Raw genomic sequence first — 15,089 nt, forward strand, 5'->3', positions numbered from 1 at the left:
AAAGGGTAAGGAGTCAACATGAGTAACAAAATACCATCTTCCTTCAGTCTCTGATATTGAACCAAAAGAGATGAATCTACAAGCTTGTGAGTGTGTAAGACCCTGCTCTGCACTGTGAATCTTGGAAAGCTGTGCACGGTAAACTACTGCACAGAACTGTAAGACGTGCGAGGGTAGAAGACAGAACCCCCAGTGTGTGCTTTATCTTGACTGTGGCTAAGGCTGCCAAGAGATATTTTCTCAACAATTTCAAACCGAGAATTCACCGATTTAATTTTTTTATTCTATGACCTTGATAATTTAGTAAGTGAAATTTACAAAAGGAAGGCAGCAAAGTAAACCTCAGTTTTCTACAGCATTAAAAAAAATTAAGATCCAGCTTTATTTTGATTGAGAACAGAGGTTGGGGGGTATTACAGTGATTCGGAAGTTCAGAATGATTTAAGCCAAATTACCAAAGCCACTTAAGAAGGAAATGTCAAAGTAGGGCTTGTAAGTTTGGCCTTTAATTAAAATTTCTTCTGTCTTTCATATTTGTCTCACAGACACCACTAGTTAAGGCACATAGGAAAACCACACAAGAATTCTCTGTTATAACAGCCAACAAATTTCACATTTTTAAGAAGAGCCTTATCTATTGGTTGCAAAGTTAATGTATAGTTTTCATATTTTTAAAATTAAATTTAGCACATGTTTAGCATAGGCTTTGATTTTTTGATAAATAATTTCAACACAAATATTAAAAGCCATGATTCTTCCTATATCAATACTAATCAGATCAGCATTCAGAAATAAAGGGGAAAATTAACTAGTAGTCCCTCAAATACATAGCAAGTGTTTTTAATCTGTGTCCCACTGTATTGATATTATACTCAGGCCTTTTGTGTTCACTACTTGAATTCCCATTTCACACCTCATTGGATTTGTTTTCTCAGGCACTTCAGGGAAAATGTTATACAGAAAATACATCTTGTGTATTTATCTTTACCAGCATTATTGGTACAAGACAAATTCCAATAAAGAAAAGGAATCATATATACCTTTAAGTCAAAATCTATATCTAGTATGCCACTGTAAAATTATATTATTATTTAATAATATTTTACTACAATAATAAATTTAAAAAGTAGGTAAAATTATAAAATGGTTGTGTAAACGGCAAAAGCCATCCAATTTGTTTGATTTTCCTTGATCTAATATAAAAAGGAAATATTTACTTTATTTATAGCAATGCTTACTGGTTTTTTTTTGTCAACATATTCCTAAAACCACCTAAACTGAAAGTGTTTAAATATCTATCTGGATGTGTGATTCTTACAAATTACCAAGTGGATAATGTGAGTTCCATTGGATTAATTACTGCAAGACAGGTGCCTGTCAGGTGGTCCATGATAACTCTGGAAAGACTCAGCCAGCTTTCTTTCAATGTGCCACTATTATTTAAGAGTTCAAGCAACAAACAAGCTTATCTTCTTAAAGTAAAATGGAAGCTCATGATATGCTTTGATGAGTCAATCTTCTGCAACTGCACAGGCTAGAAGTGTTGAACTCTTATGAAGATGCCTAAGATTTTCTTTTATTTTTATTATGTTCCCTTGATGTCATATCATGTAACATTGTTTATTATAGAAATTCATAACTGAAAATGACATTTCATCTGATCTTACCCTGAACTGGTCCATTTTGTATGATTTCTCTCATAATCTCTGTTTCCTGGAATGAAAAATATCATTGAGTATTAATGAGAAATACTAAAGCTAATGTCTGGTGTATAATATGAGCTGTAGGACAATCCATTTAGGGATTACATTATCCTCTGATAACTGGCCACTTGCAGCTTGCTGCAGTCCTGCTTTGCAATGGACATATGTACTATAATGCACTAATAAACTTTGAAGTGGTCATTTGCACCCTGATGCATTGATAAACTTTTCAATACCATATGCACTGTAATGCATTGATGACCCTGTTAAAGCCAGTGCATAACTATTTGCTTTATTGATTTTTTTATTACAATACTTTTGGAGTGGAAAAAATTATACTAACTTTTTATGGCAATAAAGAAAATTAGGAGATTGAGCTAGTGAATGTTCATGTTGCCTGTGGTCTTTCGATTACAAGAGCAGCTGCACCAAACTGATGAGTGAGGCTGTACACCAAGTTCATTGCAAACACTCCTATTTTGTTCTTAGTGTCCCCTCAGTAGGGAGGCAGTTCATTCATTCACTCAGTCTTCCATGTACATCTAACACAAAGTTTTTAATACAAACTCCAATAGAAACAAATTTTGATGCTTCGTAATCTTTGAGATAGTTACATGTTGGTGGTTTAGATAGGCAAAACTTCAGAATCATATAATATGTTCTATTATAGGGATAAGCTTAAAGAATCATTGATAAAAAGAGAAAACTACATTACACGACAGCTTAAGGAAACTATAATCTTCCCTCCTTTTACTATTTCATTATGATTTTAAGCTTTCCATTTTTTGATAAATATTTATGTGCCAGGGTACAATTTCCTGAAGATGAACAGTATCCTACAATAAATCCAAGTTAATATGAAGACAATAATCCCATTTGGAAGTAAAAACAAAAACACAAAATTTTGCCATAGGTCTGGACCCTTGTTCCAAGTTTCTTTGGGTGGAAAGGTGAATGAATAACCATTTGAGTCAGAGAAAATATTTCCTATGTCAGTAAAGAAGTTTGAGAAGGCATGATCTACACAGGCAATAGAGAATGATCTCATTTATTAAGATTATTATAGGTAAGTAGAGGTTTAAATACTGACAAGACATTAACTTCTGTACATTGTAGGTCAACCATGTATAAAGGCCAGCACACCACAATAAAAACATTGGATGATAATCTCATAAAACCTGTGGTAATCAAAGGTTCCTATGTTTCTTAAATGAGTCTAGATAAGCCGGATGAGACTGGGTTAAAACTGGGTGTGCATTAAGCATGAAGTCTAAGGGGATCTTTTTCTCACTATGTGGAGGTTCACTTTTGTGGGCTAAAGCACGTGATCAATAAAATGAACTGCTGCAGCCCAAATGCAGTGACTTAGCTGTGAGCTCTCAGTTTCCTGCACATGCGTACTAAATAAACCAGAATTTAAACCTTGGGTTGCGGGGGGCGTTCTAAATTTTAATGCCAATCCCTTGCAATTTTTGCTGTAACAATTACGTTGACCTACAACTGTTCAAAATGCAAGTTTTTAATGGGCATTTTAAGAATAGCAGCAACTGTATATGAGCAAGACAGAGAGAGTCAGTGGTTATTTCATAGATCCAGGCATTTGCCACCAAGCCTGAAGACCTGAGTGCCATTTCCAGGACACACATGATGTAAGGAGATGTGCCAAGTTGTTTTTTGATCTCCACATGTGAAGTACACTCATCCCAGACACCACACAGACACCACACACACACACCATAAACAAATACAGTAAAAGTTCTATTTAAAAATATATCTGCAAACATAACATTTGCTTGTCTATAATAATTTAAAAATAGTAAGAATAACAGCAGAGTTATCTAGTTTGAGAATGGCATCCTCGTTAGTCCTTGCAGTTTAGACTTACATTGGAAGAGACTCTGTATGGGGGAGAACATTGGTAGATTCTGTTGGATTTCTCAAAGCTGTTGGGGCATGGTTTTGTGGCATGCCGTTTCCCCCGTCCATCTGATCTACTTGCCATAGCACAGATATTATTGGTTGTGTTTTGGTCCTTGAAAAGTGGGTAGCATGCGTGAGATACCAGTCTAAGAGGAATAAGAAAAAAACAGGATAGTATTCAGGAAAATGCCATAGTACCCTGTCTATAGTCAAGTTTGTGGATTTTGCTGCTTATTCGCCCGCATGACTCTGAACTGTCGGCTACCTACATAACACAGCAGCCTAACAATACTATAATCTTCCCTCTTTTTACTCTTAATTATGATTTTGAACTCTTAATCCATTTTTTATAATTATATACTTAACATGAAATTTCATGAGTATAAAAAGTATCTTGCAATAAATACAGGTTAATATGAAGACATTTACTTGATTATTTGTTGATGGAATATTCTGAAAACTTCACTTTTAGAATTAAGATTGATTTTTTATTTTGTCAACACTTCAATTACACTATCTTTTTCCTTAATATTTCATTGAATAAGTGGTTCATGATACTATGGGGAAAACAGTATAATTTTCATATAATATTAAAATTTATAAAGTAAATTTTTTAAGTTGTATATTATATAAAAATTAAACTATTATTGGTAGATTTTGAAACTGAACCACGAATAAGTTATTTAGGTCCAAAATATTTGCTTCTAAATTTCACATTACCTTACTGTATAGAGAAGTGGGTAGTATGGAAAGAAAACCATGTAATTAGATAAATAAGCAATACCAAAATGACCATACCCCTAGACAAAGAACTATGATAAACTAATGAGTGCTGAAAGAGAAGAATTAGCCTCTCCCAAGGAAGAGCCTTCCTATTGGCTATCAAAGACAATATGGTCAGCCCTGAAACTGCATACAGGCAAGCAACAAAAACCTATTCACCAGGTTGTATTTATGTATATGTCCATAAAATCCATAGTGTATATACACATATGTGTGTGTGTATATGTGTGACACAAAAGTAATCAGAGTAAAATTATATATTTGAGAATTGGGAGAGGCTAGACAAAGAAAAGGAAATAAAGGAAGTTATATAATTCTATTTTAATGAGAAATGTATTCTTTTTCTAAAGCTATTATTGAATCTCTAAAGCTTAGGTAATGATATCTGAACTTTGGCCTTAAGATAATCAGGTTTAAGTGAGATCATGAGAATAGGTCACTTATAGACGCGATTATTCTGCTTATAAGAAGAGAAACTATTTCTCTGCTACATGGTGATACTATGAGAGGGTAGATATTTGTCAGCCAAGAAAACATCATTTCCGATGCACTGAATCAGTCACCATGTTGATCTTGACTTTGCAACTCCAGAATAAAATGTCCATTGTCTATGTCATTTTGTCATGGTGTGCTAAACAAATAAACACAATGATATTTAGTTGGGTTGCAATGCCAAATTACGTATAATATATTTAATATATACATATTAATTTTGTGTGTGACGTATGTGTGCACACATGTGTGATGGTGCTTGTGTCCTTAATAACACATATGGAGGACAGCGATTGAAATTGGTTTCTCTTCATTCTCGTCTTCTTTAGATAGAGTCTCTCACTGAATTTAGTGTTTACCAGTGGATTAGTCTGTGTGGCAAGTGACTTCCTGCTATATTCCTATTTCTGACTCCCTGTACTGATATCATAGGCTAGATATATATGTTTTCTCATAGTAGGCATCTTGGTCCTCTTCATCTTTCTGCCCCGTCTTCTGTAGTTTGTTCTAAGATCTAGGTGTAGGGGTTGCATTGCAGATATGCCAACTGCTTCATTTGATCATAAGACCAAGCAAAAGTTAACCATACTGAAAGATACCAAATTAGGCAACTTCAATTCACAACAATTCTTTACTGGGTGAAATAAAATAACTTAATGTATTAGCTCCCATTAACACCTGCCATACCTCTCACTCATGACTGGCTGTGATCAGATGCCATGAAATAGCAGGCACTTTAGTCCTATACAACTATCTCTGTCTATCAGCTAGAGTCCCCTTTGTTCTTTAATAACTTTGTCACACATTAGACTTAGAATATTATATAGCTATCAAACTACATGAGACTGAAACAATGCCACTTGCCATTTTCCATCCAGTGGGACAGAAACTAATGGATCATAAAAACTCTAAGTTGCTCACTTATTGTATTTTTCTTGTATTTAATCTGACTTTTCCTGGAGTTCTATATTCCTCAATCTGGATAAGCAGATGGAATAACAGATTTATCAGTGGCATTGACCAATGTTACTCCCTCTGTGAAAACCCAATAAAACTATCTGGCTCAGAGCAACAGAAACAAATACTTCTTTGAGTCTTCATATTAATTTAGCTAGAAATGTGGACCTTCTTCCAACACTATTTCCAGTGGCTGATATGCTAGCAGAAGCCAAGTGCAATGTATATTTAAGTGTGGCATTTACTTATGGCTATATAGATGTGGCATGGTTTTTAGAGTTTCTTTTTGTAAAATAGAATCTTGAAACCAATCTTTTTCTATATCCTCATGTAAAAAAGAAAACATGCCTAAGAATCCTAGGTACACATGTCGAGCAGTTATTTACCCACGTTTTCTCAGGAACCACCAAGCCCTATCAATGCTTCCACCGTTGCATCCATGGCGGTTCTTGGCACAGCAAGAGATCAAATTCTGAGGGGAGAGATTGGCCGTGTATCGGCCATTGGACTGAATTGCTATCCGGTCAGCTGCCACACCTGTTTCAAACAAAATACTGATTAATATAAAAATCACATGTGATGTCATAGTTCTAATACCTTTTTATTTGAACCCTCAATTACATTTCAAAATTGATATTGCTCCAGTAATTCACTTCTCAAAGGATTTTCTAGTTCTGTATTCATTTATAGCCTATATATATATTTGAACCTTTTTTTCATTAAGAAACCTGTCAAGTGGCAGATTTTCTGAAAGAAAGAGATTGATGTACTTGAATTGTCTGACTCTTGCACCTGGAGGAGCATCTTCCCTAGAGTTGCAGATAAATCTATGTTTTATATGAAAAAATTAACACAGTAATATTAACTATAATTTAATTCATTTTTGATTAATCTAGTGTAAATTTATACACTAAAGTAAACCAAATCCCTAATTTTTACATTGGCTTCTGTTGCAACTTCCCTGGAGGTCATATTTCTGTTAATTTATAGTACTACAAATCCATTATACTATGGCTTAAATAGTTAAAGCATACTTTTATATTCATTATGTGATTAAAAGTAATCTTATTTTAGTAGACATGTAGTTAGTTCTATATATACAAATATAGATACACACATATGTATATGTGCATATGTTGTATGTGTGTGCAACTAGGTGAGTATATTCATAGTTGTGGTTATAACCATCATTACTATACTACTATTAAAAGTAATTAGCTGTATTTCATAGTTTTTTGGATGATAAATGTCCCTGAGTCCAGAATTTGAAAACTTTTTTCCCAGCTTGTTGCAGCATTAGGGTAGGTTTAGGAAATACAGTCTCACTGGAGGAAATGTGTCACTAGGTGTGGACGTCTTCTGTTTTTGTTTTGTTTTACTTTTATTGTTGGAATGTCATGACAATACCATGCACACTATTTTAAAATTTTAACATGAAAAATAAATATACATTAACTGGCAACGAATAGAAAAAGAAAGAAATGACATATCTCTGCCCTCATAGAAAAATGGGAAATGGATCATTGGTAGCAAAAATCAACTTGTGTGTGACTATAGTGTACTACAGTGTGGCCACACTTACATAGTAGTCAAATGTAAAAGGAGAAGAAAAAAATCAGGGCGAAGACCATTTCAGTAGGAAATTTTGAGATGCTTTAGCCTACTCCTGAGTGCTCTTTTAGGACTACATCAAAGCACCAGAACATAGCTCTCTGAAGATGTTGATAGTATACAGACATTATCACTGTAGGTTCTATTTAATTTTGTGAAAAAGTCTTCGGGGATAATTTTGGAGATCAAATATTGGAATCAACCCAAGTATCTTATTTATTGGCTTTAGGACCAATAAATAGCTGTTAGAGGGATTTTTTTTTACAAATTAAAATGAATATTAACATTATTTTAAAAAGCAATCTTATTAAAAGATATTGTATCACCTTAAATTTAAAGTCTATAATTTATTTTGTATAGAATGAGATGCAAAACTTCAATCTACTATGATTTAATCTAGAATTGAACTTTGCTTCAAAATAGCATAATAACTATAGTTTTATAAATCTTATAAAAGTAAATAATGTAAAGATTTTATGTGAATTTATATATGAATATTAGAAATCTTGATGACATTATGATAAAAGTGAATTAAAATATAAACTCAAAATCAAATTAATTTTGCTAATTTATTCATTATCTATATACATTAGATACTAATGTCCAAGATTTAGATTAAAATTTGTAACCTCCAGTTTCCTTTCTTTGGCCAGAATATTTAAACTGACCACTTACTATTATTTACGTTCTCCAAGCTTATAAACTGTCCAACTACTCTGCCATGCTCTAAAGACAGGATAAGTTATGAGCAAGTGATTGAAATAATGTCATTACTTGCAGTGGAAAAAGCCCAGGATGCAGCACAGTTTTTTTGATCCAATGGACCATGAGTCCATCCAGGCCACTTATAAGAAGCAATGAAAACCTCAGGAAGATCGGCTTTGGCAGGAAAAGATGCCTAAGGGGGAAAGGAGACAGATATATTAGAAGTTTTCAAGTATGTCCACAATGTCAATGAAAGATGCATGCCCTTTTGCAGTGTTTATGATTTTAAATTATTTTATGCATTAAGGCTTCTGCATAGCTACAGGGGATTTCTTTCTGCTTGGGTTTAAAGACAGCTAGCTACAAGTTGGGAATCACAGCATGGACTGGAGGCTTTTTTCTGATTGCCATGTAGTGCAAGGACACTTCTACCAAGGTGATATGCAAGATATTCATCAGTATAGGATAGGGTCATTTCAGGTTCCCTCTCCTCAGTTGCCCAAGGTACTAGCTAGGGACATCTCCCTGGACACCTGCGAGCCCCTCTAGAGTCACGTCTCTTGCCAACCCTCAGATGGCTCTCTTAGTTAGGATATATACTTCGCTGCTCCCGTATCCACCCTTCCTATATCCCAACCACCCCATTCCCCCAAGCTCTTCCCATCCTCCCCTTCTCATGTTTCTCACCCCATTTCCCCTTAGCCCCATGCCACCTCACCCGCAAGCTCCCAGTTTTTGCCCTGCAATCTTGTCTACTTCCCCTATCCAGGCAGATGACTATACGTTTTTCTTTGGGTACACTTTCTTATTTAGCTCCTCTAGGATCACAAATTATATGCTCAATGTCCTTTATTTATGGCTAGAAACCAATTATGAGTGAGTACATCCCATGTTCCTCTTTTTGGGTCTGGGATACCTCACTCAGGATAGTGTTTTCTATTTCCATCCATTTGCATGCAAAATTCGAGAAATCATTGTTTTTTACCGCTGAGTAGTACTCTAATATGTATATATTCCACACTTTCTTCATCCATTCCTCCATTGAAGGGCATCTATGTTGTTTCCAGGTTCTGGCTATTACAAACAATGCTGCTATGAACATAGTTGAACAGATACTTTTGTCATATGATAGGGCATCTCTTGGGTATATTCCCAAGAGTGGTATTACTGGATCTTGGGGCAGGTTGATCCCAAATTTCCTGAGAAATCGCCACACTGATTTCCAAAGTGGTTGCACAAGTTTGCATTCCCACCAGCAATGGATGAGTGTGCCCCTTACTCCACAACCTCTCCAGCAAAGGCTATCATTGGTGTTTTTGATTTTAGCCATTCTGACAGGTGTAAGATGGTATCTCAAAGTTGTTTTAATTTGCATTTCCCTTATCGCTAAGGAGGTTGAGCATGACCTTAAGTGTCTTTTGACCATTTGAATTTCTTCTGTTGAAAATTCTCTGTTCAGTTCAGTGCCCCATTTTTTAATTGGGTTAATTAGCATTTTAAAGTCTAGTTTCTTGAGTTCTTTATGTATTTTGGAGATCAGTAGAACCTTCATCTGGCGATGGATTGAGATAGAGACAGAGACCCAATTTGGAGCAACGGTCTGAGCTCTTAAGGTCCAAATGAGGAGCAGAAGGAGGGAGAACATGAGCAAGGAAATCAGGACCACGAGGGGTGCACCCACCTACTGTGACAGTGGAACTGATCTATTGGGAGTCCACCAAGACCAGCTGGACTGGGACTGAATAAACATGAGTTGAAACTGGACTCTCTGAACATGGCGGACAATGAAGGCTGATGAGAAGCCAAGGACAATGCCACTAGGTTTCGATCCTGATATATGAACTGGCTTTGTGGGAGCTTAGCCTGTTTGGACGCTCACCTTCCTGGACCTAGATAGAAGTGGGAGGACCTTGGTCTTCCCCCAGGGCAGGGAATTTGGACTGCTCTTCAGTATGGAGAGGGAGGGGGAATGAAGTGGGGGGAGGAGAAGAGGAGTGGGGATAGGGGGAGGGAAGTGGGGGGAGGGGGCAATATGTGGGAGAAGGGGAAGGGAAATGGGAAACGGGGAGCAGGTGGAAATTTTTATTAAAAAAGAATAAAAATAAATAAATAAATAAATAAATAAATAAAAATAAAACAAACTAAAAAAAAAACGTACACTTCTACCAATGTCCCTGTCATTTTGAATTATGGCTTGCTCATTCACATGAAATGACATATGAGATTGTGAAAAATTAGCCCTTGTAAAGAATGTTACTTCTATATCTCTCTTCCTTTGGAGAGTGCATATGATTGTCAGGTGAAAGAATTTCAAACAAAGGCTTTCAGGGCAATTCATATTAACAAAGAAAATCATTCAATTTTGCATCATTATGAAAAATGAAACTGAAATTAATTTGCTCATATTAATAAATTCTGAAAGATTAAAGAGAACTTTAAAATGTGTATAATACCAAAGATATAGTACCATGATGTCATAAAAACCCACATTTAATTCCCAACAGGGTCAGTTCTTGCTACTATCTCAACATGTCTAGGTAGCATAGTAAGGGGAGATATTTGCAACCCTTTTCAATAAATGAGGTAACTGATTTCTAAAAGCTAATGAATATACCAAAGACCCAGCTAAATAGGACTTTCTCCTCAGACTAGACCCTTGACTTAGAATTTTTCTGACATCATTCTCCATTATTGTCATTTTTATGAGAAATACGTGGATGCAGCACCTTGTATCAGAACTTAAATGTGGGTAAATGGTAAAAGTTCATTGACTTAATCATTTCATGGTTTGTGCTAGTGATGCTAGTAATCGGATATCTTACAAAAATTTACTTCTAACAATTATAAAATAGACTCAAAGTCCAAAGCAAGCAAAATTTAAAATGTATCTGTCTCTATGAAGTAAATGCATTCATCCAAAATCACTTATGAATTAGAGCGCTGAGGAGAGAATTCACTGTCAACTTAGAGAACTATTACCGCTCAGTGAGAGAGTAAGAAACCCTGAGTCCATTCCAAAAAGTTTTGCTGCTTAGACGGAAGAGTGAAGGACATAATGTTGGTTACCACAAATTGCCTCAATGAGAAGGGTGAGCATGACAGGGATCGGTGATGAAATTGTTTGAAATGCCAGTGCTGCGAGATGGACCATAGAGCAGAACCTCTGAGCTGGGGCAGCATAAGCTAAGAGGAGTGACCAAGAGGACCCAGACTCAGTCTCAATTAAAACACTATGTATAAATCCTGGGCCCACTACCAGTATCCACAAAGACTGCCCCAATAACACATCTGCAACCCACAATCAGAGGGCCTAGTTTGGTCCTATGCAGGTTTCCCCACTGTCCGTCCACTATTACAAACAATGACATCTTGAAATTAGAAAAAAAAATATCTTGAGTAAGGTTACCCAGATTCAGGAAAACAAACATGGTTGTACACACTTATTAGTGGATATTCCATGGAAAGTAAAGGATAGCCATGATACAATCCATAGACCCAGAGATGCTAAGTAACAAAAAGGACACTTGGATCTTCCTGGGTAGAGGAAATAAAAGAGAGTCCGTGGGTGAACTGGAGAAAGATCTGGATGGGACCATGAAGGAGCAGATGGGGTGGTGTAAGTGGAAGGGTACTGTGCTGAAAGAACTTACTAGATAGGGGGTCAGGTATAAACCTAGTTCAGGAGAAACTCCCAGGAATCTACAAGGATGATCCCAGCTAAGACTTCTAGCAAAAGAGACATACAGCCTGAACTGGCCACCAGCTGTAACAGGCAAGACTACCAGTAGAGGTACTGGGACACCATTCTAGGCACATAACTTTTGACCTATAGTCTGTCTGGCCTATGGGATGTCCTGGGGAAAGAGTGACACAGAAATTGTGGGAGTGGCCAACCAATGACTGTTCCAGCCTGAAACCCACGCCACAGGAGGGAGCCCACTCCTAACACTGCATGGAGCATAAGGATGCAAAGGCTGGATGGCCCAGAAACTAAGACAGAACCAAACACGAGTGGAGAAAAAAGTCAATAAAATGATGCCTAACAATATTCTGGTATACTCATAGATTGATGCCTACCCCTAAAGTTATCAGAGAGGCTTCAATAAAAAATGATGGAAAACACATGGATTATATCTAATGACCAGAAAAATAAAACAGTCAATCAACTGTTATGTGCCACTTAGATAGTGATGAAACATTCAAATGATCAAATGAACATTTGTTTACTCATCAAAAATTTTAGGGGCCTAAAAGTTAATGTGTAATTCAGAAAATGATAGTTTTTATTTTATTACTCTTAACATAGACTCGAAAATTTATGTCATCATTTTTATCTGTGAGTTTTTCCCAACTAAGTCCGTTTACATTGTATAACAGAATAAAGATTCTCATTAGGGTAACTGAACATTTTACCTATACCAACTTGATATCAGATGTAGTAGTAAGGTTATGGGTTTCAGTTGACACACCATCCTTCTTAACATCTTAATAGTTCTAGAAGAGTTCTATTTTCAAAATAACATCAAATTATTTTTCAGAGCAATCAACAGTGGCAATAATAAAACTACACATTTCTTAAATTTATTGAGTTGTTTTGCATGTGTTTGGATGTCTCTCCTTCATGTATACTATATGCATATGTACTACATGCATGCCTGGTGTCTGAAGAGTCAAAAGATGGCATCAAACTGACTAGGATTGTAGTTAACAGATGATTGTGAATTCCCATGATGGTGCTGGAAGCTAAAACTGGATCTTCTGCAAGAGCAAAGAGTACCCTTAACCATGAAGCAATCTCCCCAGGCTGTCCTTTAAAAATTTAAACTGAAACAAATATGCAAATAAACACTTAATTTTTAGACTTTTGAACACAAATGGTAATTTTAATCCAAAGTATTTTTAATATTTATAAATAAATGTTATGCAATGAGGTTTCTTGGAGTACTTGATAAATCCCATGCATATATACATATATATGCTAGATGTACAAATGCATGCACATATCTGTGCAAGTGTACAATACTTTGTATAGGGCTGGAAAAGCACTTTACTACTAAGCACATCACCAAACCCAGATATACCTTTTAACATCTCTTCAACAGTAATTTTTCTGCTGGCTCAGAAGAGCCTCCATCAATGTAAGTTTTACAAGCAGCCATAATAATTGGTTGTCTCTAATTTTTTTCCTAAGGAATTGGACTATGTTCTATTTTTCCAAGAATATACTTCTGCTCCTTGCAGTACTCTTATTTTAAAACTTTAGCTGAAGTCAGTATTTCTTAAATTATATTGTGTGGAGTCTAAGACCTGACTACTAACCCAAAACTTATCTAATCTGTGAATTTAGAAAATGCTGCATTAAAACGTTGCTAAAAATAAAAACTGCAATATTCTCTGTATTCTTATGAGTATTATGAATCTTATTATGAATCTTCAAAAGACATATATAATGTGCTTTTTATCTGGCAGCAGCTGAGATACGGTCTCCTAGCTGTCAGCTATCCCAGGAATTCTAGTTGCAGAAGTACAGACCAGCTTCCTGTATTGGAAAAACTTTTGAGTTCCAACACTCATCCAGGCAATGTGGCCAAAGAATGAGAGAGATTTTGGGTTAGGGTACAGTGCAATTTTTAGCACACTAGGAATCACATCATGGTTCAGCAACTACAAATATTTCAATATTCAATAGATCAATAGCCACACTAAATGTAAATTTGGATTTTATACCAATAACCCTCTTACATATATAGTCTACCTATTCTGAAAATAAAGGAAATATCAGTTATTTAGAAGTACAACTTTATGAATTGTCCATTTGTATTATACTTTGAGTCAGTTTGATATCATTTATTGGGTATTAGTTTGTAGCCAAGAGGCTTCATCTTTAGCCCGTATAAGACTACCATTTCAACTCAGTTTGTGTTGCCCTCGTGTCCTTCCCATAAATATTTGCTTTGGTTTCTAAACTATTCCACTTGACTAATATTAGAGACAATTCTAATACTTAGAAACAGCCCTCAGCTACTGTGCCTAAGAAATCAGAATCTATTTCCAAAGCTGGTATGTTCTAATTAGGCAATGGAACCCTTGGAGGTCAATTGAATTGTCCTTGCTGATTTCTTGGAACTACTTAGCTTTAAACTTTCCTAAAACACTAATCATTAAAATTGTTTTTCATTTATATATTGCCACACAAATCTTTAGGCAAATACCCAAGAATTAATAAATAATTTAGAGTGAAATATTCTGTTGTTCTGCTGTCTGCTGTGGTGAGTGGCAACTTGAAAAACTCTATCATGTGTTTTTCTATACTACAGTAAATTATCAGAAGCTGAAAGTTTAAGTTTTAAAAGAAAATGTTGTGAAAATGTCAAAGAAAAGCATATTAATATTTAAAAATAAATATTGAGCTCACTCTGCCCCTCAATGAAAGAAAATGCAAGAATAGCTGTTATAATGGTGCATTTTCTTAAACAATACCAGGGGCAAAAGGAAAGACAAAAACCACAAGAAAAAAAATACTTTTTCCAGTTCTGTATAAAGTTAAGTTACTGAAAACCATGAAATGAGCCATACTGCTAAAGATTTTGTCATGCTAGTTATAGAAGACTCCAAACACTTTCTAAGCTGAATATCTATGAAAAATAACTATTGGTAGGAGATTAAACATCTTTTCTATGGCTGAAGTTATCTGGACATACTTATACTACAGACTCCTGGGGTAGGAGCAACAGAAAAGGTTTTGCAATGTAATGAATTCCAAGGCAACAATTTCCTTGCTCAGTCTCAGTGTAACTTAGGCTTATTCAATCTTAGTTTGCTAGATTTTAAAGCACTCAGTGATGCTGGTACCCAGAACATCAAGCTGCTGTGGGAATTAAATGAGATGAAGCCTGCAGGTATTTGTGTGCTTGGCAC

General features: G+C 35.6%; 1 protein-coding gene across 2 annotated transcripts in view; it reads right to left on the bottom strand.

Annotated features, from left to right (window-relative positions):
- The window catches only part of Tinag (tubulointerstitial nephritis antigen), an 81,513-nt gene that overhangs the window by 43,494 nt on the left and 22,930 nt on the right, over positions 1-15,089 (bottom strand). For both annotated transcript variants that reach the window (XM_057768171.1, XM_057768172.1), the window contains exons 5-8: positions 8,241-8,364; positions 6,242-6,392; positions 3,589-3,769; positions 1,668-1,713 (exon numbers count right to left, since the gene is read on the bottom strand). In XM_057768171.1, the coding sequence (XP_057624154.1) occupies positions 1,668-1,713; positions 3,589-3,769; positions 6,242-6,392; positions 8,241-8,364 (502 nt within the window). The remainder of the gene's footprint in view (positions 1-1,667; positions 1,714-3,588; positions 3,770-6,241; positions 6,393-8,240; positions 8,365-15,089) is intronic.

Source organism: Chionomys nivalis, chromosome 4, assembly GCF_950005125.1.
Source record: "Chionomys nivalis chromosome 4, mChiNiv1.1, whole genome shotgun sequence".
NCBI classification, from domain to species: domain Eukaryota; kingdom Metazoa; phylum Chordata; class Mammalia; order Rodentia; family Cricetidae; genus Chionomys; species Chionomys nivalis.